Consider the following 26,980-nt stretch of genomic DNA (forward strand, 5'->3'; position numbering starts at 1 on the left):
TATTCTTATTAACGTCATCATATCTAGATTTAAAAAGCATTTCAAGCTTTATCAATATATTTTTTAGAAAATTAAGAAATGAAAGTCGGTAATCAAATATTGAAGTACTAAGTTTTATTATTATTAAAGTCATTTCTGTGGTGTCGAATAATTAGATATATACTTATATATTCGCTAAGTATAATCTACGCTTACTTTGTTACCTAATCGAGATACGTACCGCTATCTAACGGACAACTGGATCGCTTTCTTTAATTTTATTATATCAATTATAAAACATGTAATAGTAATGTATGTATGTTACAATAAAAAAGTTTAGTAAAAGCACTTGAATTATTTATATAATAATAATATTATGTTGCTTTTAAATAAGATTTTTTATTAACTTAGTATGTGCACTTAAGAGCCAGATTTTCCTGCAAAAAACACCAATTCGCTATTGACCTCATTTACAAACGTTTAGCGGATGGTTTGTTAAACAATGCCGTGTCTTCTTCTTTCGAATGCCAAATCACTAATGTCAGAAGGAGTGAAATCATTGTTTAACTAAACAGCCGCTAAGTAACGTATATAAACAGTATATATTTAATACATATATCACGCATATATATGGTGTAAGATAAATGCGTAACTTAACGATGAATTAGAATCGGAAATGTCAAAAACAAACTCAGTTAATTTTGTACTATTTAGGTTAATTAAAGGAAGCAAATATCCATTTGGAATGGCAATTTCAATCAGTTTTAATTATCAACGATAACATTTTACTTTAAATTTATTATTTAGTAATATATTAAAAACAAGAGTAGTCGAAATTCCACCTAACTTTATTAATATACCATATTATAATTAATTAACAATAAATGAAAAACATATAAATCATTTATTCAATTGATTACTTTTAATAATATTAAAATGGCGAAATATATATTTGAATTAAATTGAATCCTACTGCGAATTTAGGCGTCATATTTGCATAATCTATGATCATTGAGCAGCTGAACTAAATGCATCATCGAATAAGCTTTAATAATTAACGTGAAAGCCATGAAATATAGAAATTAATGAAATGTAAACAAGCAACTTCATTATTTGGACGGTTCCATTCAATAACTAATACACATTTCAAACATCCTTAGCATCTTAGAAACTGTATATTTTACGATCTACTTGATTTGAGAAACTGACGTTTCGGACGACGAGAAAATTATCTTTAGCATTTAAGAAACATACCGTAAAAAAAAATTCCATCCAAAAAAATCTATTTATTTTATACAATCCAATTTTAATATTCATAAAATGTTATTTGAACGCGAACGAATGTCTGGAGCTAGAAAAAAATCCTATGATCTAAATATTTAACGTGTATAGACACGTTAAATATTTAGATCTATCCGGTGATATGATTTTGAACGGAAGGTTGAGCAACATATTAAGATACACATATTGTTCTGAAATATAACGTAACTTAGTTGGCAAATGTCATATTTGTGTCACGAGGCTTCGCTATCGGTGATCTTAAGCGTTGTTGGTAGTGAGTGGGGTGGCTTGGTGACCACACGCCGCTAACTGGTCAGTTCTTCTTGTGTTTGTGGTTGCGTGTGCGCGTCTCATCGGTGCTTTGGAGGCTTTATCGTAAGTTTTTATAATCGTTATATTATTCTTTTTTATTTATTTTATTATAATATTTAGTTTTTTTTTTTTCATTATCTGTAAAAGCTTTGCGATTTGTTGTTTTCGATTGCACGGCGAAATGTTAAATGTCTATTAGGTAAATTGATGTGGTTTTATTGCTGTGATATAATGTTTAAATGGATTGCTCATTCTGATATTAGTATTGGCTATTACTTTATCAATTATTCCCCGTGATTGTTATTTATTGTAATTGTCAAACAATCAAATTTGTTGATGGCAATTTAATGAACCAAAATAAATACTTTTGAAAGTTTAAAGATTAATTCATTACATAGTTAAAATACATAAATTAAAATAAGTGTTGGTTTTATAATTTACTGCTCAATAATAAAAATTAATTTATCTCTTAGTAGGCGTTTGCATGGAGATTGATGAAACTATATCTTACTTTTTGTGCCCGAGAATAAAAAAATAAAAATAATGATATAATTAATTCGTAGTGTAGTACATAAAAAGTGATTTTAAATGTGATTATATAAGTACTGCACTACTTTAACATTTATTCAACAATGCGATTAAATCATTTTAAAATAACACAAAATCACCTTGCTCTTACCAAAATATTTGAAAGCCTTTGAGGTATTTAACAACGCGGTCTGTCCGCTATCTGTCTTAATTAGAACCGTAACGGATATTCAGTGAATATTTTCCCAGAATAATTGTAAATATATAAATAGGCGCAGCTAAGCCAACCCCCAAAGACACCCGGAACCATTAGCGCGTAAGTCCATTATGCATTTGGGTGTCTTTTTTTAAATATTCTATAAGCGTCATACTTTTATTAGTACTATAAATTACTACTAATTTAAAATATATTTTTTTACTTGGTTCAAATATATTAATTGAAATAAATTTATTTAATGATAATAATCTAATAATTTGAGATTAAAAGATAAATCTTAATATACCATGTCATGGAACCAGCCATTATAAGCTCTAAAACAGCTTATGTACGCGTATTATAACTAAATATTAACAGCTTCCTTTATGTTTGCGATGTAAAAAGAAAGCCTATGTTTATTGCTGGCTTATGTAATAAATACTCTTGATAGGGCTCTGTGCGAGACTGCCTAGGTGATTACTACCCACCAAAAACAATTCACCGTCAAATAGCGGTACCTTGTATCATTGTTATACTTATATATATTTTTTAATCACAACAGATTAAAACCGCTTTATCGCTCGTCAGATAAAACGGAATATTAAAAATATATATATATATATATATATATATATATATATATATATATATATATATATATATTATATCCGTCTCCGAGATGCATAAAATTAATATTGCTTATTTAATTTTATTTTATCACATAAAAAGTATAAACACTAATTTTTTTGGAGATTGCCCATGTAAGTTCACATTCACTTTGTATTGCCGTGTTCCGACAAAGTGAAGTTTAACAGGCACACAGTTACTTTCGCGTTTATAATATAAGTATAGATAAGCTTTCTCAATAAATGGGCTATTTAAAAAAATATTTTTCAAATCAGAATTTCATATGTTCTAAAATTATCGTGTTCAAACAAACTCTTCATATCATTAAATTAGTGTATTTGATGAAACGGAATCAATGTGATACAAATGGATACGATATTATTTTGTTAATACAAATTACAGGATTGTTGACGCATGCAAGTGGTAATTTGGGTCATTATTTTATCATCGAATTCGATTGTGTGCTTTAAAATTACTTTGTATAGTGTAAATTTACTGTTTAATTGGAAACATTACTTATAGTGAAATAAATAATTAATCACATGACTATCTCAAATGTTTAACAAAGTGGTAGTGAGCTACAAATATTTGGTAAATAGTAGTTTCGTCTGACCAATTAGAGGTAGAAGCCGTTTAGGCCGCATTTGTTCTCGAATTACCGAATATGTATATGCTTACCAATGCAATATAATTATGGCCAAAATTGATATACGGTCGGTACTTGCTTATTCATGCAGGAATATATAATTTCTACACTAGTGATCTAAACCTGGAAGAGCTTATCGTTCCATCAGAGTAAGGCGGATAATAAAATACACCTGTATTTGCGTGTACACTAACGTATTTCCTGCGTATCTGAATGCTTGTACTTAATGGAGCCCGATATAGACGGTATATAGACGTAGATACGTTTGGCTTTTAGGATAGATTGGCTTAGTATGTTCACACATGGGTGGAAGTTAGATAGTACTTGCTTTCGCTCTGTGTTTAGAATTACAGTGCAGCGCTCTCTTAATAAAGCCGCTCTGTTCGGAGAGGCGCTACTCTTCCAACTTAACTAGGGAAAGTTGACTTAAAGTAAGATTATTCTAAAAAGAGATAAAGTATTAACTACGGCTTTGTTAACAAGAGCTCGATATTTAAAAAAAATATATATAAAATATAGTAAAAAAAAGATTAAATAGTATTTTACAATTAATATTGACGCATGCTTAAGTAAAGCCAAAAACCGACTAACGGATCGGAAAGAAATACGCCAAACCTGAGGAGAACCGTCGAAAGAAACTCTGGTCTGAGAACCTGACCTAAACATCAACATTAGTAATAATAAAATAGCATCTCGGTATTTAAGAGTCCATAACGGTACCGTCCTCGAGTATCCGACCGGTTTTATTTCTGATAGAAATGCTGAATTCACTTGATACATGGATATCGCTTTAAATAGATCGATAGACATTGACACTGACGGTCTTCTCGTTTAAAAGAATAACTCTGCGAGACCTTGAAAAACATTTAACCTTCTCAACAATTTAACAGTGACCATTCTATCTAAAAATAAGAAAAATAATTTGTCAAAACTTCAGTAAAAACTTATGACTTTTTTGGAACTGACATTTATATAACACTTTTTTTAGATGTTTTTCGGAGGTTATTTTCTGTTTGTAATATCGATTAATTTTGTAATCGTATTTTACTAAGCCATTTAGCTAAATAAAATGTCAAAACTAAAAGTAATTTTGCTCTTAGATTCAGCGAGAGTAACGGAAACTTGAACTTGAAGCAACTTCTTGATGTACATATAAGTTTTTCGAAATAAATTTGATTGATTCGATAAACTTTCGAAGTTTGAGATATTCGTTACAGGAAGTTTATGCGCAGTTAGATATACAAAATATTGATGAATGATGAGTAAAATAAAATTTATTTTATTTTTTCCGTCGTACCTACGGAAATTAAAATATCGAGTTAAAGCATAAACAGTTTGTTCGCTTTTCGTACCAAGACATATAATATAATACCGTCGCTAGTTTATGTAACAGGGTTAATTAATTTTCTTTATAATTAGAAATAACAATATCGATTAACTTACAGTACAGTAACAGCCTGTGAATGTCCCGCTGCTGGGCTAAGGCCTCCTCTGTTTTGAAGAGAAGGTTTGGAGCTTATTCTACCAAGCTGCTCCAATGCGTGGTGGAATACATGTGGCAGAATTTCAGTGAAATTCGACACATGCAGGTTTCCTTCACCGTCAAGCACGAGATGAATTATAATAACAAATTTAGCACATGAAAACTCAGTGGTGCTTGTCCGGGTTTGAACCCACGATCATCGGTTAAGTTAGTTAGGTTAACTTATAATTTAAAAAAATACAAAACAAGCGGACAAAAAGCAGAGTGCTTTATTATTAATAAAAATGTTGAAACAAATTAACAGTTCTCCTATCATTCAATCAGTTCGCTATGGAAGATGCCTTTGAAAATGTTAATGGAAGTTCTTATTACGTCAAGTAGTTTTAAAGGCACTCTAACGGCTAATGAAATTGAAAAATGTTCATTTTTGTTCTAAATACGGATGAGTGATGTGTAGCTTTTATATATTTTAATTTCATTTGTCATATTTCATGTTTCTTTTTAATCTACAAGCTTAAATGGTTTATTTAATTTTCATCCTTATTTACTTACTAAACTTATTGAAAACTATGCATCACGCACGTGCACCATGCATCATGAACGTGATCGTGTCTCGGCTATTAATGAACCTCACACTTAAAATAACACGTGTATAATTGAGAATGGACACACCATGTTAAAGTAATTTTAAAATAAAGGGGACACACACCACTATTTCATCGCTTCATATATTTTCTATACATATAATAATAATGTCCTATGGACCGATTTCGGCCACGGCGGCTAATCTCTCTTGAGATTAACTAAGCAGGCCATATTATAGTTCACAAGTGTGTGCGCAAACACAGGTGCATTCTCAATTCCCTAACTCTCATATCCCAATGGGACATCAATCGGGTACGACCGGAAAAGTCAGGCGCAGGACCAACGGCTTTACGTGCTTTTAGAGGCGGGCACAGACTTGCAACTTCCAGACTCCGGGCTGCTACTGAGATTTTTTGACAAAAAAACCCAATAACTTTTATTGGCCCGGCCTGGGATTTGAACCTCTGGGTCTGTGGCCTTATATTTGGCCACTAGACCCACGAGGCGGTCATATATTTATAACTGACTGACATATCAAAGTACAGTCCAAACCACTCAGGCTGGCGCCTTGAAAAATTGCATATTCTTCCTTTTACACATTCATTCCTTTTACCTGCTGTAGGTTAGCAGTAAGGACGGATTTTTGAAAATGTAACCCCTAAAGGTGTGATAAAAAGGATGATTATACTTCATTTTTAAAGAAAGAGCCTTGGAAGCTGATATTTAATAAATCTGAATTATGACGTAAGCGAAGCCGGGGCCGAAGCACTAGTTATAAATAAAAGAAAACAAATTTAATAGAAAATACATATAGTGATATTAAGTCCTTTAAAGTATGGAATATATAACAGAATTATGAAGCCGAGAAGGCCTAGTGGTAAGAACGCGTGAATCTTAACCGATGATCGTGGCTTCAAACCCGGGCAAGCACGACTGAATATTCATGTGCTTAATTTGTGTATATAATTCATCTCGTGATTGACGGTGAAGGAAAACATCGCGAGGAAACCTGCATGTGTCTAATTTAACTGAAATTCTGCCACATGTGTATTCTACCAACTCGCATTGGAGCAGCGTGGTGGAATAAGCTCCAAGCCTTCTCCTCAAAATGGAGAGGAGACCTTAGCCCAGCAGTGGGACAGTGGGATAATATCAAGATCAATAAAGACGTCTTATTTCCAATACTTCCTCGAGCGAAAATAGAAACCCCGAGTTTTAACGTCATAACGTAATAGTCATGTACGTTGGTTAGTTTAAAGTAAATAAGAGAAACTTAGGTAATTTTCAAACGAAATTGATTATTTTTTAAACAACATATCAGAAGTTTCACTTTTTAAACATTAATAACCCAATGCATTAGAACAGAATGTTTGATGAAATCAAATATTACTTAAGTAAATGAAATAAACGCAGTAATTATATGTTTGAAGTATTATATAGTTTTGATAAATTACAATTTCGATGTATGATGTCTGACAAACTTAGTGAAGATTAACTTACTGCACAGGGTATATTATAATTGTGCAAAGTGCGGCCTAAATGACAGATGCACTCACATAATACGTTGGGACGACAATCCAATGCAACCCGAGAGAGTTCAGACGAAGAGGCACGTCGTTACGTGCTTTCCGAGGTAAATACAGCCATCTCTTTGTTTCCTACTGAGATTTTCAACAAAGAAATATAGTACCTTTTGTAGCCCGGCCCAGGATTTGAATCCAAGTTGTTTGACTTATACAGTCTCATAAACTAACCACTAGACCATCGATGTATTATAAGACGTTTACGAGTTTCGTGTCGAGTAATAATTACTGTCATCGAGCGCATGTCCGCGGCGTTACGCGTGGAGAAGAAAGCGTTTGTAGACTTCCACATCGATTAAAATTGCAAACATGACGGGCTTTACACTTTAATAATACACGTGAATACTAATAATATATTAGGAAAAGAAAATTATGATGCAACAATTATGTTCAAAATGAAAGTTATCCTGATACGGTACTATTGCAAAAATAAAATTGTGTACGGATGCTGTTTTTAGCATTTTACCATAAGATTTCATATACAATTATTCACTATAATTTTATTTATTAAATGAGCTCGTATTTTATAAAAATACCCATAAATAGATTTTGCTTCGGTTTATTAATAATAGGTACAACTCTGACATTTGAGATCGTAGATCTTTTAAACTTCGATAAAATGAATCAAGCAATCGCATTAAATCTAAAATAGAACTAAAATTGATATTCATTATTTATATTCTTATAAAATATACTTAAAATATATTTTAACTGAAATGGTATAATCTCGGTCGGCTTACATTCATGATTGTGCAAAATATGTTTCGATAACTAATAATATTTATCACAAATTATAATTATAAACAGAATGTTTTGAGCTCGTTTAAGCGTCGCGTCTCAAGACTATCGTTTTCTTCAATATTATACAACTTTCATATTGTAATTTAAAAGCATTTACCGCCGTTAGGAATAAAGTCCAGTTATCGACTCGATTTTCTCTCTGTTTTATTGCGTTCAATATACGAATGTACGAACACAACAATTTTAGATAAACTTTCGTACCAGAAATAATTATTAGAAACCTGTAGATTTTTCTATTTTTTTATTTAAAATAGGCGAATGGACTTGATGGTAAGTAATACCATAACAAAATAACCATCCCTTACATCATCAATGCGCCAACAACCTTGGGTACTAGATTTTCGGGTTAAAGAAACTTATTTTATACCGGAGTATACAATGGATGGATGGATGATGAGTGGATGGTACCTACCTAGACAGCCTTGCACAAATCCCTACTGGGTAAGCAGCAATTTAATTATAAAATATTATGAATATAAAGAACAATTTAAGTGACTCTTTCAAATATGTCAAGTTTGAAATTGTGGTTTAATAAGTTATCTTACTAAAATAAGTAAATAGATGCCTTCTATTCGAAAAGGTTAACGAAATCATCGTCAGATTAATATTATAAGCACGTAACAGAAAATAATGTCTGTCTGTTTGTCTTAGCACGACTAATACTAAAAAACTTGACATGTAGGTAGTAGCCTGGGATCTGGATAAGACCTTAACTATTTCTATACAAAAAAATATGTCCATTCATACCTCACTTGTGCGTGAAATACAGAAAAACCAATATATACACTCTCACGTTTATGTTAGAAATAGGATAGGTGGGATCTGACAGGTAATATAGACTAGACCATTATAATGAATGTCAATTAAATTATCATACAATTATAAAATACATTGATAGTAGTTTTCTTATTAACATAAAATACATAATATATAATAATAATATGTATAACATAGCGCAGATGTGCCCGTAGCTTTATCGCAGTAAACTGGGAGAGAACGATCAGCAGTAGCACGGAAGCGTTATTGCGTAAGGTGTCTGAATAATTTCTCTAACGCGATTCGAACTCGCATCGCGCATTCTTTGATCGTTCTGAGCGTTACCGATTGACATGATTTTCTATTACGTGTTTTTGCTTACTAATAGACCGCGTGTTAGTGATCTCACTTCTTTACTTTTGTGAAATTTTACGTTTTGTTCTGGGCGACTAAAACAACTGCCGAACGCAGAAAGCCGACTTGTAACTTCCTGAATTTTTTAATGAGGAAATTGAAGATAAAAACCTTAATATTTTTATTTTATTATTAATAAACTTAGTGCAAAAAATATTTCTTTACAGAAATTCGGCGGGCTAATAAAAATCTTGGTGTCTTCGATACATAAATATTCTTCAAAATTATTATTAAAACAGTAATATATTCATATCTTCAACGACAATGCTAAAGTATGTGTGATTTGAATGGAATTGGTTTCCTATTTAAAAGGGCAAAGAATTGTATAAAAATCTTGTTCAGAATTCTTCTACATATCCATCAGCCTAAAATGAAATTAAATATCGCTTGTAGGTCGTAATATAACTCTGCTCTACTTCGGGTTATACGGGATGTATGCATCATATGACGTTACGTCCAACACATTCCTCGTGATATTTTTACACCTAACAAATAATTAATTACAAGAAAAAACTAAATCCTAATGATAGAAAACTCGCCATTCTACCGTCCGCTGTAATGAGAGACAAGAATGGAAATCTGAGCCCTCACTACAGGCAATTTGCGGGATCGAATTTGAGTGAATTATAACGTGCTTAAATTGTGTTTAAGATTAGGTGGAGTATTCATTATGAAGAAATAGATGTTGGATGATGATACCAACATACATAACATTATATTCATTTTCACATCAATTTGAAAAAAAGAGCATCTAATCCTTTTTCTTAAAATAACTAGAGTTCTTTGCCTAGAAGTGGGTAATTTGCGAGATTTTCATGTTAAAACTTCAAATTAAACCTTAACTTAAACAAGTCTATAATTACTTTTTTGCCCATCGGCAACATATATATCTTGGACCATTATTATATAAACGTTTAAACAACAACATAAATATAACCCGATAAAATAAGTATATCCTAAAAAAAGCCGTTAAAAATCTCATAAATAATTAGACTACGAAAAACAGTCTTCTTCACTAGTTAAAAAAACACCTATGCAGACATGTCAACATACCAACGTTCATACAGTAACTATCATAACACACCGCACACACACACACACACACACACACACACACACACACACACACACACACATCCACAGCCAAAACCACCCACATTATTACCCGTATGTATTTTATGTTAATAAGCAAGCTACTATTATTATAATATTTTAGTTATAATGTTACAGTATGTTTTGTTCTATTACTATTTTTATTTAATTTTTTAACTTTTTTAATAAGTCTACACGAATACATAGTAATTTTATGTACAATGTAATCACTGTACGGGATTGCGTTGGCCCCTAAGACACGGGTCTTCCTAGTTTAAGGTATCTTTGAATGTATGTACAAAAACGATGTCAATAAAGATTTTTATTATTATCATTATTTTGAAATTGTCTTGATTGAGTATTGGTGTCATTTTATTCCGACAGATTAATATCGAGCGTCATTAATCGCATCCTTCAATCGAGCACGGAAGCACTTTAAGTATAGTGGCGACGAACCAAACCCACGAGCGCTCCAAAAGACTTCCTACAAAAATACAATTAATTCATACGACCATGATACTTCGATATAACGAATTTATTAAAAAACACTCGCTGTAACGTGTGTGTGTACAATGCGTTATTGTACAAGTAAGCCCTTGAAATCGATATCGTAAAAAAATCACTCAATGAAATTGAATTTTATTATTTCGCGTTATAACAAAAGTCTAAAAACTATGTCTGTTATCAAAGGATTTATATAAAATAAAATAATACCATTTTACCAAATATAGGCTTTGGTATATGAACGCAGAGATTTTATTTTGTTGGATTTAAACGAAATGACTGAATAAAATTCATTCTCGTCGCTTCACCATTAGCTAGTTTATATTATTAGCCTTTGTTAATTATCTATCTGCCATCCATAAACCTATTATTCTGCAAACAGAAAACGCATGAGCCATTGTAATTATAGCCAAAAAGAATATAAATTTTTTGATCCCATAGTGTCGCAATAGCCGTAATGTGTTTATTTTTCTTACAAAGCCAAAGTTGACCAATTCACTTGTTTGCCTTTATGCAATATTGCGAATAAAATGAAAACAGATGAGAAACAGCTATTGGCATGCGTCGAGTTTAAGATCAACTTGTATGCCATGGCGGCATACAGCATGACGCTCTCCAAGAACGTCATACCCCTCCCCGTCCTCGCTCACTGCTTCCTTTACTTTGTGTGTGCGTGGCGCATATACTATATTTTTCGTTACTAAAAATATTTAATTCTATATAATGGTTACTATAATTACTTATATTATAACTATCGATTTATGTGTGTCCCATCTACCTGGCTTCCTATGACTTTTTTTTCTTCTCGTCTCTTACACAAATATATATACATATAGATAAGCATTGTGATAAATATCTCGCCAGACTATTTTACAGATAATGCAATTAAATCTATGAAAGACGAGAACGCGATGACGCGAAAGTCTTAAATTATCAGAAGATAATTTTATCTGAAAGCCCAAGTTCATTTTCAAGTTAAGCGCTACTTACTCTTTATTAAAAATGACACTGTAATTCAAAAGGAAATAGTCCTGAGCCAAATCATAATGCATTTTACATTTCAAACTCTGAATAGCGTCAGAGATGTTAATAAATGATAAAAATAAAACGATAAAAATCTTCCAGCTAATATAATCTCCATTTACTAAATTGATCTTAAAACAGAGCCCTATAAAACCGACTTTTATATTATTCTTGTTACTGGTTTAAATTAGACAACATAATTTCGAAATTTCATTTAACAAAATTTATATTTAAATTTTGATTACGAATTATTTTTAAGTACTAATAATATATGGATATTGATGTATTAAGGTAATCAGAATATAATCATTTTGTTATATCGTCGACATTATCATCGAGTTTTTCACGATCATAAATAATTTAGAAGCGAAATTTAATGAAGCATACTTAGGCGTCACGTATTGTACTGAGTATAAGCAAATATCTTTACGATATACTTATTGCCGCTATAAATCTTCAATTTCGTCAATAAAGAAAACTCATAGGTAAAAAAAAAAAATACTGTAAGAATCTAAGAGAAACGCATGAATTGAACGTTTCCTGAATCTCGTGTAAAATATACTAGTTATGATTAACAATTACCTCAACTTAATCATCAAAGAGAAGTAAGTGTGTGATAGAAAATTTGCGTACGTTGTTTTTTTTTTTGGTAGAACTCATGGTAACGAATGACGACTTAAAAATACTTGTAAAAATGTATTTGAATAAAACAATTCGATTTGTTTGAAGTACGGTTTAGTCTATGACAGGCGTATTAACCAGTAACAATCAATCAATTTTGCTCGGGATGTAGAGTACATAGTAGGTAATTAATTTTGATGTTTTCATCTGAACTAAAACCAGTAATCAGATTCAATCAGTTTTACTGTGGACGTAGTATTTTTATAAAGTAACTTATAAATATACTTACGAATAATTTGATATCGATTAAATTATATTCCAATTGTATCGAGAACTTGTTGTGAGCATATATCTGTTTTTTTATGCTAAAATGTTTTAATTCTTAACGAAATTATTAAAATTAAAATTTTATTCAGATTTTGATAAAAAAAATATATTTTTAGCCATGTAAGTAAATAAGTAGTTTCAGAGATATTAAAATATATTTGAGAAATTGCGCAGAATTTCGTCCGACACACATAGTTCTCGTTACGATTTTTACCTTAACTCATCAGCACAAGTTTAATTATAAATACAAATAAGAACTTGGAAACGCACTCTGTACTTGGCCAAGTTTGACACCACAACGGTTAGATTAGTTTTAGATTAGATTAGATAGGTTGGTTTAGATTCATGTATTTTTAGCACTGCGATCTAAAAATTAATTACAATATTGACAAACAATTAATAGAATTGTAAAAGTTTAATTATAAAAAATATAAGTAATGTATCTGTCTATAACTGTTAAGTATTTAATTTCAATAATTTCATATTCAGGATCACAGAAATATTTTCCTTTTTTCTAAAAGCAGAACTTTCATCCCTTATAGATAGAATAAAATATTTAATTAAGATTTTAGTTGAGAGAAATAAAATGTAAAAGCAAACAGTACTAGCATTGATTCGATGGAGCACTATGATTAAAATCCCTTATTAACTGGGTCACGACGGTTCTTTAGATACTTTAAGCTTATTGAAATATTTTACCTTAATACCTATAATTTGTTTTTATCAGGCCGGAAGCAATCGCCGCTCATGTGCGTCACCGTTAATAAATCGTATTCGTTGATAATTATAAAAGCGGATACATTCATATGTATGTAATAAATGTTATAATTAAAATGTATTTATTATGTGTGTGTTTCCCGTTATTCAATTAACATGAATATATATAAAGATTGTTTAGTTCAAACGTTAGTCTTCTTTCGCTTTTAAGCTGTCCATTTCAGTATTGATTTAATCTTTATTAATTCGCAGCGATTTAAATCACTCGCATCGAACAAACTGCACGAGTAATCCTTTCTAATTCTCAATAGTATCATGTCATCCCTCGCTTTTCAGGAGAGGATTTGGATATCTATGTGACAGATTTTGATCCGGCATATGCCGGTTTCATCAGGATGCTATCCTTGAATGTCTAGCACATTAAACATGAATTAAACACGTAAAAATTCAGTAGTGCTTACTCGGGCTTGAAGCCAAATCCGCGTGTTCTTATTACTGGATCCGCTTGGCTCTGATTCATAATAGGTACATGGTATATTACAAACATTATAACAGCCGTAAAACTAAAAAGATTTCAAGTTCTAAAATCAAATAATAACAATCCTTCGATTGTGTAATATAAATTTTTGGTAATCGTTCAGTGTACAATATGCCGCAATTTTGCGCGTTTCTCGAATAACGTCTAATGTCGGTCACCCGCGCGGTTAGTGAAGCGAGGCGGTGCACAGGCGAACGCGGATGCGTGTTTTACACGTAATACCACTTTTCCCTCCACGCCCGTCTGTCTGCCGTAACCGCGCCTTTACCTCGTTAATCTCAACTTTCATACATTTTACTAGCTATAAACTTGACACTCTCGGATATGCTACGCGAAAAACGTGCTAAGATATTTTAAACTAGGCGATCTAATAATAAATAGTAAATTTAAGGCTATTCAATTATGTAAAATTTGAAAATGGATTTGACGAATAAGTTTTTTTTTCTAATTAAAAAGGGTTAATATCAAAATCACACATTTTTGGGTCTGCATAATATTGAAAAAAAAGGCGCTCATAGAAAACATTGCGAGAAAACCTTATGTGCATTGGAGCAGCGTGGTGAAATTAGCTCCTAACTTTCTTCTCAAAAGAAGAGGCGTTAGCCCAACAGTGAAAAATTTACAGGCGTTTATCGTATTTATATCATATTAACTTTTGTTCGATATTTTTAAATATGTATAAGTAAAAGAAGAACTGTTTGGCATGTCAAAGCAAATAAATACGGAACTAACTGAAATGACTTTGTAACTAATAAGATAATTTAACACCTAGGGTAGTGATAAGGAGGGTAAAAGTTCTTCTTTTTTGAAGAAAGAGGTATGAAATTGGTATTTAGCAATTTTGAATTATGACGCAAGGCTGCGGGTGAAGCGCTTGTATCGGTATAATTATATCATCAAAATCACGTAATAATTGATGGATTTTAATTTTTATAACATATTATAGGAAAGCTTATGTAACTCCTCTCTACTTTGAAATTGTACCATTTCATTTGTATTGTTACAAGAATTTATTTATTATATGTATGTAGTAAGTAACTATATGAATGTAATTAATTAATGTAGCAACATGTGTGTATAATCAAGTTACTATTGTTTCAGAAGAAGAAGAAGATGCGGATAATAATATTATGTGCGTCGTTAGCGTTAGCGATAGCTGGCGACGCTGACCGGCATCCTATTATACCGGATACGTCGCTGGTATATTCAACTTATTTAAAGTCACCTGAAAGGTCTTTAGATGCAAGGTAATGTAATATTAATTTAAATATAATGATACAGCGCTCTCTAGCGAGCTTCAGTACATAATAACCAGCTTATAATTAATAGTTGAAAATGGCGTAGATAAGAAATCATTTGAAACATTTTATGTTGAATTTATCAGTAAAAGTTTATAAACAGACTGGATTAACTAAGTAGCATTCGCAAATTTATGCCTTAACAATTAAAAGTTACCGAGGTGTCATTTCCAGTGGATCAATTTACTAATTGTTGCTTGGTACGATATAGTACAATGTTATCAGCGGGCTTAGACTTACATAGACATGAGTATCTGTTTATCGATTCTATTTTGAAGTATATTTTTAATAATACACGAATGAATTCTTGATTCCTTAATAATAATAGTAAGTTGTCTAAACCTTAATATCGATTTTATTTCCATCAGATAGATTTTCATCATATCGATTCGATTTAATTATCTGTAACTACGAAAGCTGCAAAATTAAACTATTGTTTTTAGTCAGCAGAATAGTTTGCGAAATTCCTCTTTTAGAACTGATATTTCACCCGCCACAGTGTTGATTTTTGATCTAGTAACAATATTGATCAGGGAGAAATTTGATTTGTTGTTTTAACTTGAATATTATTATTCTAGTTCAAAGTTTGGTAATTATGACCCAGCAGTCCGTATTTCTCTTTCGTATAAGTATAATTTATATTATTACATCAAATGAGCAATTCCTGTGCTTTATTTATAAATATATTTATGTCGTGTGTTTCGAAAACTTCTCTAACGATTTGGTCGGCTCATTAATTTTGGTTGTACATGGTTAGTATAAATAGTTGTAAGCATCTATGTATAATTGTTAAAGATCCGTATATATGAAAAACAGGTGTAACTTTTTAAGAAGATTAAATAAAACCTTTTTGTTAATATGTCAAAAAATTACAATGGATCTGTTTGATTTCAGTTCCCAATTGAAGATAATTAATCGAAGACCAATTCAGTCCAGGCCTCCATCGTTTACACCGAACAAAGCACAGAGTCTATTTAACCCGGCCCCGTCAGCTGGATCTGATTCTTGCAGTGTATACAAAGTATCTATGAACCAGGAATTATTCTATCAGTACGTGGAATATGAAACAACACTTCCGGATCTTAAAGAGTTTACACTTTGTATGTGGACCAAGTTCCACAACCACTCAGAAGACCACCCCCTGTTTTCATACTCAGGTGTGTTCTTAAATTTAATAATATCGACATGAATGTTTTCTGCAAACTATGTATTTATAATGTGAATAATGTCTAGACAACCTTATAAGTTGAGAGTGTAGGTTATTAATAATTCTCTTTGAATTTGAAATAGTTGCGATAATCCTTTATGGTGTTCTCACACTGCGACTGACGTTATTGATTTGTAAGGTGTATTTACACTGGATTTATTTTGTTTTTAACACTTACTCTCAGTGTTAAATTTAAGTGTGAATGTTCGCGGAAAATAATTTGTGATAACTGAGCGAATAAATTGAGACAACGGGGCGTAAAACCGGGTGTGTCATATAATCATTATTATTAACTGAGTAGTGACGTAACAGATGTTGATAATTTATTAATATTATTACAACGAAACGATATCATATCTCTATAAAAGATTAACCTTTACACTGTTAGTCTACTTTACCATTAAATTTTAATGTTGTAATTCACCACACCTCCGTTGTAATAAATTCTCAACGTATACATATTTAGTAACTTCGTCACGGAAACATTATAACTGGTTTTAAATGTTTGATCTCATTTCAAAATAACGAATCAAGGTAATGAAATAGACACCTTTTATTAAAAAAATCTTCAAGTTACTGCTGTCAAAGAGTAAAAGTGATAGTAAATATCCCACTACTGCGATCCTCCCTGTTCTCCTTTTGAGGTGATGGTTTAGAGCCGATTCCACCACGCTGCTCCAATGTGAGTTTGGATACACATGCGAAAGAGTAAAACGACACACAGTTTCCTCGCGATGTTTTTTTTTTCACCGCCTAGCGCGAGGTGAATTATAAACATTAATCATGCTTGTTTGATTTTGAATCCGCAATCATCGTTAAGATTCAAGTATTCTAACCAATGGGCCTGGTTAACATTTATAAATAAATTTAACCTAAAAAGCTTTTGATTAAAAATCTTATGACTTCACAATCAAGTATGTTACTATATAAATGTAATAATAAATCGTATTTTAATAACATCTTCTTATTATGTATGAATAGGTTTAGACGCACTAATTGCAAGATTGAATTTATTCACGCGATAAACTTACGCTACTTATTGATACATGTTACAAAATGCTGTGTGGCAGTTTGAGGTAAGTTGCATAAGCCAAGTCGTGATCAAACCTTATATACACCAAGAAATTTATCTATAGATTGAACAATTTATCCTAAGAGCAATTTGTTGGTAAATGATAGAGTTTGAGATTGCTTTAAGAGTTTCTTTAAAAGTGCTGTATATGTCTTTTATATTCCGTTTAAATATTACAGTCGATTAACTGTCTCTTTGGTCTAGTGGCTATATGTAAGGTCGGGCCAATGAAAAGTTATTATAAATATTGTTTTAGAATATTCTCAGTAGCAGTCCGGAAGGTGGAAGTGTGTACATTCCCGTGCCTCGTAAAGCACGTAAAGCCGTTGGTCCTGCGCCTGAAGTCTTTCTATAAATAATATATAGGAATACAAAGTGCACCTGTGTTTGCGGACACACTAGTGCACTGTAATATAATTAATAAATAAGACATATTACAGTGATTACACTGAGCAGGACACTTCGCAGTTGACTAAACTTTCTTGAGATTGGCTACCGTAGCCGAAATCGGTCCAGAGGACATTTATTATAGTCGGTTAGATCACGCGAATCTTAACCGAAGGTGGCGGGTTAAAACCTGGACAAGCATCGTTGTAGTTCAATACTTAATTTGTGTTTATAATTCATCTCTTACTATTGCTGAACCGAATCCGCCACATGTGTGTCCACCAATCAGCTTGTGAGCAGCGTGGTGGAATAAATTCCAACAATACTCCTCAAAAGAAAAGTAGGCCATAGCGCAGCATTGGGATATTTCTAGGCTGTTACCTATAATATTCTTTCTGGCGTTATTATATCTTACATTTTACGTGTCGCAACATTTAAAGTTGCTTTTACTTTGCTTTATATTATTTTAAAAACATCAAAGCATATTTTTTAATAGGAAATGCAATTTATATTTCCATTTAACGAGATACAAAGCATTATAATAAAATAAACGTGTTACTTACAGTCTGCATAAAGCACACATTTAATGAAATTATCACTAATCCTCTTAGTGATGTTTATTTAAAAGGACTACGCTTTCAGATTTAATTTATATTTGTTATTTGTATAGTTTATTAAGGAAACTATGTACAGTCATTTTTATATTATATAAAATAAATAAAAAAACAAAATACACTTTAAAAACTTATAGCAAAAACACGCTGTCTAAAAGATTGTCCTGTGGCATTGTATTTATTATATTATAATAGAATATATGAGGACAGAATAGGCTTTAATTATAAAGGTTTTTTAGCGTGTATTTTTATTATGATTTCACTTTCTGTCATCATCGATTTGATATATGAAAGAAGAAGACACCCATTTACAGGTAAAGCTGTAGTAAGTGAGCGACTTATGATGTAGTAATAGTCATTGATATTCATAATATTAATAACATAAGTCTGCCTAGCAAATCAATCACGTTGAACTTACCAAGTCGTTACTATTACATAATTATAATATTTACATAATATTGTGTTCGTTCGTTACATAAATTTAGATTAGTAGGTTAGCTTGCAATGCCTTATTTGGAATAATTAGAATTGTGTGCCTGTATTAATGAATACATGTAACGTTTGCAAGAAATAAAAAAAGAATTTGTTTGCTGTTGTGACAATTCGTATTTCGGTACAATAATTAATTTGTCATTACGTATTAAATATGCTAGACAAAAAACAACAGATTTTACACATTATAAATACAAAATGTGTTGATTGTAAGTCATTCCATTCCATCCATTGTAAATTAGTGCCATACATCATGTTACTGGCCTGACCTGAACCTTAAGCCCAGGCCCTTGCTTTTTCATAAGTTAGCTATGAGGCTAACAAGGCAATTGAATCAAATAAACAAAAGCGAACGTTTCTAACAATATAACGTATATAGGTATGCACACAGCCGTACAGTTTTCAATAATTATACGATAAAAGAAATTGAAAACGGTTGGATTCGTTTCATTTTAATCGCTTGTACGTCTGCTTTGTAAGGAATCGCGATTCTTTTTACAAGTTTATTACCTGTTGTCGGCCTTCAGTATCCCAACCCACAGGGTTTCCAAGTGAGAGGGGATTAGCGCCCGTTTCTTTTTAATAGAAGTAAACTGAGATAAAAACCTTTCACACCGAAGTGTGATAGCTCCGAGCTCGCAAAACTGTCTTTTATATTAAAACTTTCATTGGAGGGCTTAAGACGCCTTTACAACATGAACGACACTGTTCAGTAATTTATCTTACAAGTTATTTTAAAATAAAACTAGTTTTTTTTTGTATTCTAGTTTCCGCCCGCGGCTTCATTCGTTGGGGATCCCCCCAATTATAAACAACGGATTAATTTGCAAAATTTTATGATGTAGTTAAGATGTGAAAGAGTAATAAACAAACAAACTCAATTTCACATTTATAGTATCAGTAAACATATTGCTAATATCTGTTCCATTTTCAAAGTTGCAAACTATTGTCATGTCCTTTGAACATTTTGATTCCTCTATATCTTTGTTGTTTAATTTGCCTTTCAAATTTGTCAGGCTCTTTTTGGCCTACCTAGCTATAATACAAATGAGTTCGAAGACAACACAGAAGTATATGTATATAGTTTAGTGATCATATATTAAATTATTATCGTTTACAAGCACAAAATACAAGTCACAGTAGACATAATAATCAGATTCACTGTTAGTGACGAATTGCCGAGGTAAAATATGGTTAATATTTCTTACAACGACAATATATCTGTGCAGTGCTGACCTCTTACCATCGAGAGGACCATTTACAGTTCATAAATTAGAAATAAAATAATGTGTAAATTCGAGACATTTTGATAATGACACATTTTGAGCAATATTCATTATATTATTTTAAAGTTAAGCCTTTTTTTAGTCGGAGACAGTCCAAAGGAAATTTCAGCATGGATTTCGAACACCAAAGAAGCGAGTTACTTCAGTATGGCTGTGCATGGACAGACATTCTTCAGACTCAATTATCCTTTGAAACTCAATACGTAAGTAAATATACTTTTAATAAACACAAATACAAATAATTGATCGCCAACTTCGCTACTAAAATAAGGAAACAAAATTAACCTTCATCAATTTGTTCAAAGTTTTCCTGACGTTTATATCAAAACTATTGACACTAAGCGCCGTTTTCTTGAATAAAAGCTTTCTCACAAGAAGCTTTATTGTTCTGTACGTGAATTCTGTTTAATGATCTTTTTGTTTTGGTATCCTAGCAGGTAAGAGTTATTCAAAGATAACTTTGTAACAAATTTAAATCAATAAATCGACAGAAAATTAACTTTATTTTTCATTGAAAATTTAATTATGTCTTTATGATTATATATAAAAATGTATTTGATAGAGAAACAAAGTAAACAAAAACTTCCGTGTTTTGATGTTTAGCGAAGTATCAAATATTTACTGTTTTCAGAACAGAATCGCTTAGAAGACTGGAAAATTCTTTCTATATCCATATCTAGCAGACTAGATTGTGAAAAGTTTCGGCTGATTACAGTAGTTACTATTAGTAGCAGTAGATGATTAATTCGTTACTTAATGTTTATTTCTCTGAATATCCCTTTTTTATTTTTGTTAACTTATCCCGTTCATTATTTTAATTTTGTAATTGAATCTCTGATACTTGAATAAATAAATCGTTATTATTATTATATCTCAATTTGTAGTTCAATAAAATAAATTTATTTTATTTATTTGCAACCGACAAAGCTTACATTGACAGCAATGTACAAGAATATAAGATTTTATGTACAAGGTTAAATCAATTACGGTCAACACCTAATTTTCATTGATCTTGGCAACAAATATAAGCATTATCTATATTATCTAAGATTATTATTAAGTAGCTAGGACAATATTTTTTACAAATTTTAATTAAAGCTTACCATGTTATATTTGCCTTTGTAGTGCGCATTTAATAATGCATAACGTAAATAGTACAGTACAGTAACAGTAACAGCCTGTTAATGTCCCACTGCTGGGCTAAGGCCTCCTCTCCGTTTTGAGGAGAAGGTTTGGAGCTTATTCCACCACGCTGCTCCAATGCGGGTTGGTAGAATACACATGTGGCAGAATTTCAATGAAATTAGACACATGCAGGTTTCCTCACGATGTTTTCGTTCACCGTTAAGCACGAGATGAATTATAAACACAAATTAAGCACATGAAAATTCAGTGGTGCTTGCCCGGGTTTGAACCCACGATCATCGGTTAAGATTCACGCGTTCTTACCACTAGGCCATCTCGGCTTCATAATGAACGTAAATAGAAGAAACTAAAAATTTTTAAAATATAAGTATCATTATTAATGCAATATTAAATTGATCTGAAAATCCTTCATAAGCGTAAGTCATTTTTTAATGTTAAAGCCAATATTTTGATTAGAGCTCGTTAAAAAGCACCGTAATTGAAAACAAATGTAGACAGAGCCGCTTAAAATTACATTAAAGTGTGTAAAAGTTGCTCGTATTGTGTTTATAAAATCAAAAACGAACATAGAAAGAAAAATTAAGTTTATTGTTCAGAAAATTATGCCTGATAGTTTTACGTCAATGCTAATTTTTACAAAACATAATATTTTTCACAATCATAAAACGTTATTAATATGATTAAAATATTTTATGTATTTCATACGAAATATAAATAAAGATATTCATAAAAGTAAAATAAAAAGTAACTGTATTTATAATACCTATTTTCTTTCACTGCAGAACTCGATATGAATTATATATCAAAATTAAGCACATGAAGAGTTGTGTTAGCTATATTTTAACTAAATATTCGGTTACTTTATGAGCGTTACAGGAATTTTACTATTCACGTTTGAATGTGATTTATTGAATAACCTGCTCGTAACATTTTCAAAACATATTGGCTCAATACGTATCTGAATTAAAGTGATTGATGCTGTGAATTACTCTGTTATCCTTGTTTTGGTTTGCGAATTGTGATTATATAACAAACATCAAAAAAAATGTTTTACATGTAATTTTAAAATGATATCATCAATGTGGTTTGTAATTTCTAAGGAGTTTATAAAAAAAAGAAAACGAAACCCGGAAGACGTTGTCCTGTCCATGTATATATGTCCATTTTATCATGGCGATCAGTTGACAGGTATAGCAACAGATGTATTATAGCGCCACCTAATACCGAGTTACAATAAAATAGACGGTATAAAAACCATTTTCATCAGATTTGAACCATATTTGTACCAACTTTCATGGTGAAAAGCCAAACGGTGTCAAAGTCTATTAATCTTAAGCCGATGTAACAACATAAATGTAAACTATACACTATACTAAGTAACAGTAAGATTAAGTAACACTTAAGACGCCGTATTATCTTAACAAATTGTTACTTAAGTCAATGAAGCTCAGCCTTGTATATGCTTGAATATGCTTTGATTGATTTTGCAATAAACGAGGACGATGAATATGAACTTAAATTACAAAGACTATCAATTCTGTGAAACGGTATCTTGGTGCTTAAAGTCATTACACGGAAATGATAAATGATCCATAATCAGTAATATCAAGTAATAGATCACGACGTCAGCACAGACTTCAAGTTTGCAGTAGTGATACTGGCACGAACTTGTAAGAGCTTAACGCGATGAAAACGCCGGGAAAACAAAATATAAGCTCAACGCAAGCATGTCACACGTCGATGGTAACAGTAAAGCAAACATGAGGAAAGTGCCACGACAACTGTAATTATCTTTATAGTTATGATAGACTCACAAATAATGACAAATAAACTAGGAATGGATAATCAAATGGTTTAATTAATATTCTAAAAACTTTTAAAGGCATATAAAAATAGCTATTATTAATAATCAACTATTACTGCGGTAATCATTTTACTCTCTCTTTCAAATATTTGTTTGGTATTTCACTCGTGAATGGCCTTTATACTATATTATTGAAAGGAATTTTACCATTCAATAATATTTATATGAAATAAACCTCCACAAATCACGAACGTAGACTGAGAGGGCAGCGAAGACATTATATTTTATTTCAAAATATTTCAGCATGCGGTCCTGTTTGAAAGCTTTAATTTCACGTGGAAAACATTTTCAATGCAAAATAATGACTAATAAGTAATTTAAATATATATTGAGATGCAATTGCTCATTTTAAAAATATATATGATAAGATTAATTTACTTATATGCATTTTATTTATTTGTAATTTAAGGTGGTACCACGCTTGTCAATCATGGAATGGAAGAACGGGCGAGTGGCAGATTTGGGTAAACGGTGAAAGAGTTGGAAGAGGTTTCCATAATAGGGTGAGGTGTCATTTTTATTATAAATTTAAAATATTTCTGAGAACATGAATCATATTAAACATATAATCAAATTGAGGACAAGTTGCTTAATACAGTTAAGCACGCATCATACGATGCGACGTAATTAGTTGGAGTGAGTTAGCTTTGACAGTTTCAGTATCCGGCTGACTTCAGTGACAATTTATTTATTTATACCAGTAGATATAAACGTTTATTAATGTCATTTAAATGCATTATATAATATCAATATCACGGATATGAAAAATAAATACAATCTAATAGAATCATAGAAATATTATTGTCGTATTTATTTGTTTTTAAAGCTCCGGAAGAAACACACAGACTGTTTGACAATCTTTGTCACCTTAGTAGTTTCACTTGAACTCGTATTTTATTTGTGTCAAATATTTACAATAGTATTTATTTCTTATGTTATTACAATCGTTTATAGCTTGTTGGTCACATCATAAAAGGCGGCGGAACTGCGATCAGCGGCCAAGAACAATCGCTTTTATACAAAAAGGACGAGGCGCAACCAATTATAAGTATGTATAATTTACAAATATCATACCGTAAATTACCGAACATTATCATTGAAATTTCAAAATGGAAATCTTAGTTAAATATATATTATTAACGATTGTAATTAAAACCAATATATGTTTCAATTGCAGAGCAATCAGGTCTAATCGGTGAGATAACGATGCTTCAATTATACCATGTCGCTTTGACTGCTGGGAAAGCTCACCGGGATCACAAACATCATCACGTACACCACTTCAAGCACGATGGCACACCATTCGACAGTTCTACGGAAGCTGTCACTGAACCACCACTGCCTCCAGCTACTCCTTTGGGCAACGGAAACTTTTTAATTGGAGGTCAATTACAAAGGCCAGCTAACCTTAACTTGGCCCATCCTCAACAACAAATCATACCTGTCCAACTTCCTAACGGTCTACAGCTGCAACAGGAATACACTAACGGACAACTAGGGAATAGAATTGTCTCCGAACAGTTTCTAAGCAATATTCAGTCTATTCCAACTAATCATCTTAATGGTAATATTCAAGGAGCCCACGTACCACTAGTCGGTTTGTCGGTATCTCCAATTGAGCAAAGTCAAAGATATCCTTCTAGACCTTTAGGACCAAGCAAAGGTACCAGTGTTGTTTTATCAGGATCACTTCTAAATCCCGCTAATGTACAATATATAGACGATAGCGCCAATTCACACAATTTGTTCAAAAGAGATTCTCACAAACGAGACAAAAGAGACAACCCCGAAAAGGAATTGGTTGAGGAAATTAGTTCAGGTAAAAGCAACGAACTTTGTTTTATTTTGCTACATATGTTTTTCATTAAGCTATTTAATATTAAAAATATATTTTTTTATTTAACTCAATATTTAAGTTTTGCTTATTAAATATGAAGCTAACGCAATTCTTGCATAAAATAATATGAGTATTGTGCAATAGGCAAAAAGGACAAGCGAGGCCTTGTAGCTTTGTCGGACGGATCTATTGTGGATGAAGCTTTGCTCAGTCCAGATGTACTTGAAGACAAAGAAGACGAGATATTGTTCCAACAGTCCCTACTTAATGGCTTAGCTGGCGTTGTTGGAAATCTACCAGTTCAGAATTTACAAAGGAAGAACGTAAGCTTTAACATAATAATAGATTAATATGCTGAAAAAAGTAATATGATTAAATTTATTTTTCTAAATTACAAATCTTTCGCTTTTCAGGTCGATGAGAGGGAGCCAGCAGAGGCAGAAGTAAAAGCAGTGATGCAAGTTTGCAGCGGATGTACCCCTGAACCTTTCAAGAAAGCACTCGTTCTCTCGTGGAGATCAACACCTAAGAAACTTTACAGTGGAGCACACTACTATAAGGGATTACCTATCTGTCGCGCATTCTAAATATACATATACTGAAGCTTAAGTTTGTGATGTGGATAAAAATTCTCAAAGAGGATTTCAAGGTACAAAACCGCCCGACCATTTAAAACAAATTTCTTTTTCAGTACCGATCAAGATTTATTATTAATTTGTTAAAGACACCGTTACAATAAATACCATCAACACGTATATACAATTTAAGCCATAACTTAACCAAATTTTATTATCTTTGCTAAAAACAACTAGCTAAAAATATTTTCTGATCGTTATTGTATTATGATTATAATTTTAATTTTAGAAGTATTTTTATCGTTACCCTAACTTGCTTTAATATTAACCTTCTTCTTTTAATTTCCAATTTATCTGTTCATTTTTTTTATATATTGTTTTTAAGCCGGCGGAAAAATATTTTTGCATGTACTTTAAACTTGCCATCGCAATTTATTTATTGTAGTCGTAAGATAGTCTCGATAACTACATTTGTAATTTGTTTAGTACTAGCTATAGGATTCTTACCAACCTGTTACCATTTTTTTAAATATATTTTTTAAATATCATTTCCTTTTAATACTTTATCCTTATATGCCTTTTACAAAATGTAATCCTCTGTCCATACAATGTATGAGTTTCCATTGTCCCTTCAATAACCAGAACCAAAACCTTAATAGGTAAAGCGACAAAAGGCAAACTATTCAAAGGATTAAGTAAATTAAATTTACTAAGATTCTAGACAGTTTGATTAAGACATAATATAATTATAGTACGAAGAGACATATATGGTATATGTGCTATTATTATATTATTTCAAACGTTTCGCTAACAATACGCCGCTGAAACGTATTAAGCCGTCGATGGTTTTGTTTAATGTGATGACAAAGTATTGCGGCATGTTGACTTGCCGCGAAACGGGCAACCGTGTTTTGTAATATACACTGATATTAAGATTAAGACTGACTTTGAGATATATAACCTTGAGATGACTATACAGTATATTGTTTAGTAAGCTAGACGTATTGTTTAAACAATGAGAAGGAATATCTTTTTACAATTTTTTTTATATATATATGGAAGTATTAAATACACTGTTCATACATATGTATGTAACTTGTATATCTCATGTTAATTAATGCAATATTTTTTTTTCGGCTAACTATTATTTAAAATTGTTTATAGCACGTTCATTGAACAATGCATTTTT

At 31.5% G+C, this 26,980-nt stretch overlaps 2 protein-coding genes across 17 annotated transcripts in view; one reads left to right on the forward strand and one right to left on the reverse strand.

Annotated features, from left to right (window-relative positions):
• Positions 1–26,980, reverse strand: part of LOC126780316 (coiled-coil domain-containing protein AGAP005037) — a 209,533-nt gene that overhangs the window by 32,607 nt on the left and 149,946 nt on the right. The gene's annotated exons all lie outside the window — the stretch shown is intronic.
• Positions 1,500–26,339, forward strand: LOC126780321 (uncharacterized). 5 transcript variants are annotated; one of them, XM_050504701.1, is made up of 9 exons: positions 1,500–1,635; positions 15,124–15,260; positions 16,206–16,468; positions 20,452–20,572; positions 23,789–23,882; positions 24,334–24,427; positions 24,557–25,198; positions 25,361–25,539; positions 25,630–26,339. In XM_050504701.1, the coding sequence occupies exons 2-9, from the start codon at positions 15,127–15,129 to the stop codon at positions 25,801–25,803; spliced, it is 1,701 nt and encodes a 566-aa protein (XP_050360658.1). In that variant the 5' UTR covers positions 1,500–1,635; positions 15,124–15,126; the 3' UTR covers positions 25,804–26,339. The 5 variants fall into 5 exon arrangements, with proteins under 5 accessions (XP_050360658.1, XP_050360660.1, XP_050360657.1 ...); XM_050504703.1 differs by having other exon boundaries at positions 1,526–1,635; positions 15,127–15,260; XM_050504700.1 differs by having other exon boundaries at positions 1,545–1,635; positions 15,115–15,260.

This window comes from Nymphalis io, chromosome Z (assembly GCF_905147045.1).
Source record: "Nymphalis io chromosome Z, ilAglIoxx1.1, whole genome shotgun sequence".
In the NCBI taxonomy this organism is placed as follows: domain Eukaryota; kingdom Metazoa; phylum Arthropoda; class Insecta; order Lepidoptera; family Nymphalidae; genus Nymphalis; species Nymphalis io.